This window comes from Dendropsophus ebraccatus, chromosome 1, assembly GCF_027789765.1.
Source record: "Dendropsophus ebraccatus isolate aDenEbr1 chromosome 1, aDenEbr1.pat, whole genome shotgun sequence".
NCBI lineage: Eukaryota > Metazoa > Chordata > Amphibia > Anura > Hylidae > Dendropsophus > Dendropsophus ebraccatus.
In genome coordinates this window covers 232,814,470-232,823,383 of record NC_091454.1, presented here as the reverse complement: position 1 = coordinate 232,823,383, position 8,914 = coordinate 232,814,470, and the positions used below count along the sequence as shown (strand labels likewise).

The 8,914-nt window shown below is 52.0% G+C and overlaps 1 protein-coding gene across 1 annotated transcript; it reads right to left on the bottom strand.

The window, feature by feature from the left end:
* Window positions 1-5,784: 5,784 nt before the first annotated feature.
* Window positions 5,785-6,798, bottom strand: LOC138771175 (olfactory receptor 2A25-like). Its single transcript, XM_069950713.1, has one exon. The coding sequence runs from the start codon at window positions 6,796-6,798 to the stop codon at window positions 5,785-5,787; it is 1,014 nt and encodes a 337-aa protein (XP_069806814.1).
* Window positions 6,799-8,914: the final 2,116 nt, after the last annotated feature.

Below are 8,914 nucleotides of genomic sequence, written 5' to 3'. Positions count from 1 at the left end.
AGCGACGCCCCTCCCCTCTCGGATCCAGGCCCGAAAGACTGGGTCCAAAAGGCCGGGTGCGAAGTCCGGATGTCCCAAAACGGGCATCATCGGGGAGAGGTATGGAATGAGGCGGGTGCGAATCTCAGCCTCACTGCACACCGCAATCAGAGGACCGATGGATGGGTGGGTTCTGAGGTCGCTTAGGAAACGACGTGGCAGCCAAGGAGAGTGTCTCAGGGGGATGTTGGTGAAGGACTGTTCAATGTCTACCCATTGTTTAGTAGACCCGTGCCGGGTCCAGTCAACTACTCTGACCAAGGAGGACGCCAAGTAATAGCTCTGGATGTCCGGCAGCCCCACACCTCCATGCATCCCAGCTCTACATAGTAGCGTCCTCTTCAGTCTAGCCGGTTTGGAACCCCAGACAAATTTAGTTTGTATAGATGAAAGGGCCTTGAAGTAGGATTTCGGGATCTTAACTGGCACACACTGAAATGCATAGAGAAGCTTGGGCAGGAGGGACATTTTAAAAATAGAGCACCTACCAAACCATGTGAAGGTACCCGTACCCCAAGTTTGGCAACAGGATTGGATATGAGCCAATAGAGGGGGGAAGTTAAGTTGGTAGAGGTCTGACAGGTTAGTTGGGAGGTAGATACCTAAGTATTTGATGGCTTTCCCAGCCCACCGGAACCCAAACGAGGAGCGAAGGAGGGAGACCGCATCAGGCGACAGAGAGATGTTGAGAGCTTCAGATTTGGAGTAATTTATTTTGAAGTTAGAGAGAGAAGCAAAGATTTCTAGCTCATGTATCAGGATGGGTAGAGAGGTAGTGGGCTGTGTAACGTAAAATAACAAATCGTCAGCGTATGCCGCCACCCTGTGCACGGTCTCCCCCACCCGGATCCCCCCCAGGTCCGGCGAGGCACGAATCCTCCGGAGGAAGGGCTCGAGTGTGAGAACGAAGATGAGCGGGGAGAGGGGGCACCCCTGGCGAGTACCGTTAGCTATGCGGAAGCCCCCTGATAGGATGCCATTCACCCGGACCACGGCTGAGGGGTTGGAGTAGAGCGCCAGGATCCACGACAGAAAGGAGGGGCCGAGGCCCAAGGCCCGGAGCGTCTCCTCCATGAACACCCAATTGACTCGATCGAAGGCCTTCTCGGCGTCGGTCGATAGGAGCATCAGAGGGGTACCTCTAACGTTGGCCTTGTGGACCAAGTCAATTGAGCGGATCGTGTTATCCCGGGCCTCACGACCGGGTAGAAAGCCTGTTTGGTCCAAGTGGATGGCATCCCCCAGCGGCTGCGAAAGCCGCGTGGCCAGGATCTTTGCGAACAGTTTGAGGTCAACGTTCAAAAGTGAGATAGGCCGATAATTGGCGCACTGTGTGTGGTCTTTCCCCTCTTTGGGGATTACGGCAATTATTGCCCTAGTCATATCAACCGGAGGTACCTCACCGGAGGACAGGAAATTGAAGGCCGCTAGGAAGTGAGGGGCTAGCAAGGGCTCCAGGGATTTGTAGTAGTGGAGCGTAAGACCGTCCGGCCCCGGGGCCTTCCCCGACCGAGTGGCCTTCAAAGCTGCTTGCCACTCGGTGGAGGAAATAGGGGCCTCAAGTCCCACCAGAACCTCCTCCGAGAGTCTGGGCATGCCGGACTCCGCTATATACGTCTGAATTTTGGCTCTGAAATCAGCACTACTAGTCAGGGGATTAGTCCGGTCACATGTATACAGGGATGCATAAAAGTCCCTGAAGACCTTGGCGATGTTGGCAGGTAGGTGCTCTTTACCGTTCTGGGGAGTGGAAATAGAAGGGACGTACGTACGGGAGCGTTGGGCCCTGAGCGCCCTCGCGAGTGTTCGACCGCATTTGTTCCCAAATTCATAAAAATGTCTCCTACATCTAGTAAGAGTTGCTTTGGCTTTATCATTCAGGTGTGTGCGCAGTTCCTCCCTCACCCGCATCAACTCCCCCCCGCACAATCTCTGAGGATGACCTCTTATGGGCAGATTCCAACTCCTGTAGACGGCTCAGAAGTTTTGCAGTTTTAGAGGACTTCTCCCGTTTCAACCGGGCCCCATGCTTCACCAACACCCCTCTGGCAACACATTTATGGGCCTCCCAAAGGATAGCGGGGGACATTTCCGCCGTTGTATTGAGTTGGAAATATTCTGCGAGTTCCTTCTTCAGGTCAGCTAAAATTGCTATGTCCTGAATCAAGGAAGTATTCAGCCGCCACTGCCATTGCACGGGGTAGGGCGTGGGGAGGGAGATTTGTAGGAGGACCATTGCATGGTCGGAGAAGGTGATATTGTCAATTGAGGAGTCCAGAAGGAGTGCCAAATCCCTATGTCTAAGTAGGAAATAATCCAACCTGGAATACATATCATGGGGCGTGGAATAGAAGGAGTAGTCCCGATCACGGGGATGGCACAGCCTCCAGGAGTCAATCAATTGGTGATCATGTAGGAGCGAGGTGAGTTTTTTAAGCGTGGCCTTATTCAGGTGGGAGAAGCCTTTAGAGGTGTCAAGGGAAGGGTCCAAGGCCACATTGATGTCACCGCCCAAGACCAGCACCCCCTCCGCAAAATCATCAAGAGCCTCGAGGTAGAGCGCCAATGCAGTAGCCTGGCCTGTGTTTGGCAGGTAGAGAGAGGCAAAAGTGAATACCTGTGAGGAGATGCGGCCCTTGACAAACAAATAGCGGCCCTCTTCATCACAGCGAGAGTCCACCAGTTCCCAAGGGAGGGAGCGTGCGATCAGGATAGAGGTGCCCCTAGCCTTCTGGATCGGAGAGAAGCTGTGGTATGCAAAAGGAAACCAAGAATTAGACAATGAAAATTTGTGTGATGACATCATATGGGTTTCTTGCACAAAAGCAACATGTAGGTTGCGCTTTTTGAAGAGATTTAGCATAATGGAACGCTTCCCGCAGTCATGCAGCCCCTTCACGTTGAGGGACCCGACCCGAAGCACCGCCTGGGATCGCTGGGCCATGGGGGATAACACAACTAGACACACGGGGTGATAAACAAATACACGGAGGGAGCGGGGAGGGGGGGGGGGGGGGAGTGGATGTGGAGCGAGGAGGAAAGAGTGAAGAAGATTGGAAGGGAAAGGTAGGGGAGGACAGATGGAGAACGAGGGCCGGCCGCCTAGATGAGAAGCGGTCGACACCTGAGAAGAAAGAGCACCAAAGTGCAAAACAGAGACAGGAGCCGGAGAGGGCCCTCTGAACAGAAAAGAGGAAAAGAAAAGACGGGAGTGCAGAAAACCATTAGGGCCGGCTCCGGGCCAGCAACATCTGTAGGACAATCACTGGAACCGCCACGTCCAGAGGTCCCCCCGTAAAAAGCGGGGGGAGGAACTCCGAGCGGGCGGGACCAGGGCACAACATATCTTAAATCCCCTCACTTCGGCAGGGATCCGTAGAGAACAAGGACAAAGAAAGCAAACGTAGGAAACATATCCCAGGGTGACAAACCCCCCCTCCACCCACAACAGAGAACGGCAAACGGCCAACCCAATAAGCAGTGTGACAGTCACAAGACCAACTGTCCCTAGTAGCAGGGGGCTCATCCGGGAGGCACTTGTACGGGACCTGAATCTGCAAAACATCAGCGGGGAGGCAGGGGTATATCACTACTCGTAGGCTCTGCAGCACCGTAAATCTGCGGGAGCACATCTTTTAGCTGGGAGAAAGTCAGGCCTCCAGAGGCATCCCCTGAGACAGATCTATGATTGCAGGGTCCTGACGCCTGGGAGAAGAGGGGGCGCTCCTCAGAGATGGTGATGACTGCCTGCGGCGGGGTGGCTACCGGTGTGGTTCCGGTCTGTCGATCGCCAACCAGTCTGGCACGGATACCGGCGGGATATCCAGAAACGAAAACAGCTGTGGAAGGTCAGCATGGCGGCGTAGGGTGAAGGTAGCTGAGCCTCTGCGCACAAGCACAGCGGTATGTAGCCCCAGACTCTCTAATGGCTGTCAGAGCAGGTTGTAGCAGTCGTCGCATATAGAGAGTGCGCTGAGAGACGTCCGGGAAGAGTCTTATCTGTACCCCCTCATACTGAACAGTCCCGGAATTCCGCACCGCCTGGAGAATGAGCTCCTTGTCAGAGTAATAATGTAGGCGACACAGCACGTCTCTGGGAGCAGTTACCTCCCCCTGCTGGGGCCTGGCAACTCTGTGGACCCGGTCTATAGTGAAAGTGGAGTCCAACGGGCGTGAGGTAGCCATGTTAAAGATCTCTGTGACCCGAAGGTGGAGATCGTCCTCCTGGAGGCGCTCGGGGAGACCCTTCAGGCGGATATTATTACGTCTCCCTCTGTTTTCTTGGTCATCCAGGAGGATGGAGAGCTGCTGGGTATGTGACCGGGAACGCTCCATGTCGCGTTCCAGGGAGACCACCCTGTCGGTTATGGCGGCCATAGCGTCTTCTGTGGTGGAGGTGCGTTGTGCCAGCTGCTCCACCTCTGATCTTACTGAGGCGATTGCTTGCTGTTGGGCCTGCTCAATGCGAAGGACCACTGTGTCCAGGTCATTGCGGGTCGGGAGTGCCTGGATCAGCTCCCGCAGGAGCTGCAATTCAGTGTGGACAAGAGTACCTTGCTGGCGGTCTCCCGCCTGTGAGCCGAGGCCTCGGGGCGTCTGGGGGAAGAGCGGCCAAGGAGTAGAGTCCAGTTGGTCCTGCGGGTCTGCCTGACCTGCTTGTGGCGCAGGACCGGAGGCTGAGGCTGAGCGAGAGTCCCGCGCGGTCTGCTGTGTAAGCGTCGGCGCCATGTTGGATTCCTCCCCGCCTGCACTGTCGGGCCGCGTGACCTGTAGAAAACGGTCAATCCGTGTAACGGAGCTGGTGGAGCGGGTCACCGGGTGGCTGGGGGTGTCCGCACCTTTGTCCTTTTTGCTAGGCATGTGGCTGGTGGCCGGTTAGTGAGGGGAAAACGGCAGAAACAGCGCTGCTGGACCCGGAGTTCTGCGACGCTGCTTCCTCACGGCTCCATGGCTAAGCCACACCCTGCTGTATGGCGCTATTCTAGTCAGAGGGCACAGTGTATGCAGAGGGCACAGTGTATGCAGAGGGCACAGTGTATGGCACTATTCTAGTCAGAGGGCACAGTGTATGGCACTATTCTAGTCAGAGGGCACAGTGTATGGCACTATTCTAGTCAGAGGGCGCAGTGTATGGCACTATTCTAGTCAGAGGGCACAGTGTATGGCGCTATTCTAGTCAGAGGGCACAGTGTATGGCACTTTTCTAGTCAGAGGGCACAGTGTATGGCACTTTTCTAGTCAGAGGGCACAGTGTATGGTGCTATTCTAGTCAGAGGGCACAGTGTATGGCACTATTCTAGTCAGAGGGCACAGTGTATGGCACTATTCTAGTCAGAGGGCACAGTGTATGGCACTATTCTAGTCAGAGGGCACAGTGTATGGCACTATTCTAGTCAGAGGGCGCAGTGTATGGCACTATTCTAGTCAGAGGGCACAGTGTATGGCGCTATTCTAGTCAGAGGGCACAGTGTATGGCACTTTTCTAGTCAGAGGGCACAGTGTATGGCACTTTTCTAGTCAGAGGGCACAGTGTATGGTGCTATTCTAGTCAGAGGGCACAGTGTATGGCACTATTCTAGTCAGAGGGCACAGTGTATGGCACTATTCTAGTCAGAGGGCACAGTGTATGGCACTATTCTAGTCAGAGGGCACAGTGTATGGCACTATTCTAGTCAGAGGGCACAGTGTATGGCACTTTCCTAGTCAGAGGGCACTTGTATTCTGTACCTGAGATGATGATAAACTTCAGCACCCAAGATTCCTATAAACATGGTCACGTATAGCCTTCTTTATATCATTATTCCTCAGGCTGTATATAATGGGGTTGATGAGAGGGGTGAATACAGTATACAGCAGGGACACAACCTTACTGATGGTCGGGGACTTTCCTCTTGTTGGGAAGACATAGACACTCAACAGAGTCCAGTAAAACATGGAGACCACAATGAGGTGGGAGCTGCAGGTGGAGAAGGCTCTCTGTCTGCCGCTACTGGATGGGATCCTCAAGATGGCGGCAATAATTCTGACATATGAGAATACAATTATTATTATGGGGATGAAAACTATTGGAATGCCATATAATGGAACTTCTAGCTGAACATTGTTGGTATCGGAACAGGAAAGTTGTAGTAGAGGAAAAGTGTCACAGATGAAATGGTCAATGACGTTCGGTCCACAAAAGTTTAGTCTCAGCATTGTTATCATAAAGAATGACATAAGGCAAAAAGCCGCCAACCAGGAGGTGAGGGCCAGTATGACACAGTATGTCCAGGTCATGATGGAGGAGTATCGGAGGGGGTTACAGATGGCCACATATCGGTCATAGGACATCACCGTCAGGAGGAAACACTCAGAAGCTTCTAATCCCCCAAAGAAAAAGAGTTGAATCATGCAACCAATAAAAGTAATGGATCCCCTATAATATAGTAGAATGTAAAGCAGGTTGGGGACAATATCTGTGATCAACATGATGTCATTGATGGAGAGCTGTGAGATGAAGAAGTACATGGGGGTGTGGAGGTTCCTGCTGGTGGACACCAGGACGATGATCAGGAGATTCATAACAATAGTAAAGCCGTAAATCACAATCAGCAGAGAGAACATTAGAAGTCTTATATTCTGACCCACCTGAAATCCTAAGAGGATGAACTCTGTGACCGCCGTCATATTGGTCTTCTCCAGGGGTGTACTTACAATGGAGGCGGCCCATGTGGTGGCCCTGGAGAGAGAAGCTCCAGTCCAGGCTGACCTTGTCCTCATTGTAGTCGATGGGGGGATCTGCCCGGGGATGAGGTCTTCACAAGGCTACAATGTCAGCAAGAGGTTGATGGCCATAATATAGGGGCACCAGGACCTTCTACCCTAAACAGAAAAGGCCTTCCGGGAATGCATCTTGTGGTCAAACCCTTTGTTAGATATTAGAATTAATAGAGAACCAAAAAGGGAAAACAAGGTTCTTATTTCCTATACAGGGGCACAAGCCCAGTGACTGCATGCAGAAGAACGGCTGAGCACCATCTCATACCTCCATAAGGCACCAGGTTTCATGAATATACCTCCTTATATACGACGCTTCCAGGATACGCTTTATGCAGTCATTCTGTCTCATGCTGGGCTACAAGAGCAGGACTAAGCCTGGTTCTATCATCTCTACCAGTAAGCCTGATGAGGATCAAGATGACCTTTTTCCTGCCTGAGAATCTACATCCAGGTTCATTTGCTAAAGTCTAACCCGAGTCAGTGATCATGGCACCATGTGGAGTCTCAGGAAGTCTATCCAGGTCTCTCTCCAGTCCTTGCTGAGAAGTCAACCATCTACAATATCCTGTTTCTGCTCCGAGAGGGATAATCGTCCAGCCAGTAGGGGTGGTAGCTGTGCAAGGACTCTTCTGCTGGCATTTAAAGCTTGGAAGTTTAGGGGCTTATGGACATTGTCGTCATGTGAGGCACCTCGGTTCTATGGAGTTTTCCTTCTTGTTCCATAGTCATTCCTATTTTAATTAAAAAAAAAAAATTACTAAAAATGAATAAAGGATAGAAATAATTGTTGGCAGCCCTACTAAATTGTCAGAGACTCAGAAGCCAAGAAAGGAATTCCCCATAGATGATCTAGAAATCTGGGATACTGGTACGTCACAAGTGGGGAGAGAACACGTACGGCCCTTCACGGAAAGTACTTACATGGTGTAACATATAGCGAGAGCATAGGAAGAACAGATCTATGGTCACAATGTCATATAAAGGTCATCGAATGTCCTAGGTTATAAAACACGTAGGAGCTACATCTAGAAAGTAACATGTTAGGTGCCCTGAGACATGGTCAGGGGAGGGTCATGTTAGGTGCCCTGAGACATGGTCAGGGGAGGGTCCTGGGTACAAATCCCATCAAGGTCAACATCTGCACAGAGTTTGTATGTTCTCCGCAGGTTTGAGTCGGCTTCCTCCCACACCCAAAAAATACAGATAGGTCAATTTAGAATGTGAGCCCTAATGAGGACAGGGACCAAGATTGACAAACTATGTAAAGTGCTGCGGAATTATTATTATTATTATTACTTGGCACTAGTGCACTACTACTGGTAGGATCTGACCTCTGACGTCTGCCAGTAGAACTCAGTAAAAACAGGAGGGTACTTCGGCAAAAAAACTGCTTTTCCAAACCCTGACTAGAGTCAAACACTGCGGAAGCTTGACTTCACTGAAAACTTGACTATGACTCCAATAACTTGGACAGCAAGTTCCCCTCAGGTGGCTTAGCACTGCACTTAGTACAGCATGTCAGAGACACGGCAGCACAGCAGCTCAGGGACATGGCAGCACAGCAGGTAAGGGTCACGGCAGCACAGTAGCTCAGGGACATGGCAGTACAGCAGGTAAGGGACACGGCAGCACAGCATCTCAGGGACATGGCAGCACAGCAGCTCAGGGACACGGCAGCACAGCAGCTCAGGGACATGGCAGCACAGCAGGTAAGGGACACGGCAGCAAGGCAGCTCAGGGACACGGCAGCACAGCAGCTCAGGGACACGGCAGCACAGCAGGTAAGGGACACGGCAGCACAGAAGCTCAGGGACATGGCAGCACAGCAGGTAAGGGACATGGCAGCACAGCAGCTCAGGGACAAGGCAGCACAGCAGCTTAGGGACACGGCAGCACAGCAGGTAAGGGACACGGCAGCACAGCAGCTTAGGGACAGGCAATGGCCAGCGGCTCCTGGAAGATGACTTTCTAGCTCTGGACACAGAGACTAAGTACAGGCTGGAAATCTAAAACAGTAGATGCAGAACATATCCTTCATCCCACACAAGACACATAGTACACAGAACACAGCAGAAAAGCCAGGGATGTACAGGCCATAAGGATTATACATTATAAT

Excerpts from the sequence above, each read along its gene's own strand:
- LOC138771175 (XM_069950713.1), bottom strand. The coding sequence starts at position 6,798 with ATGAGGACAAGGTCAGCCTGGACTGGAGCTTCTCTCTCCAGGGCCACC.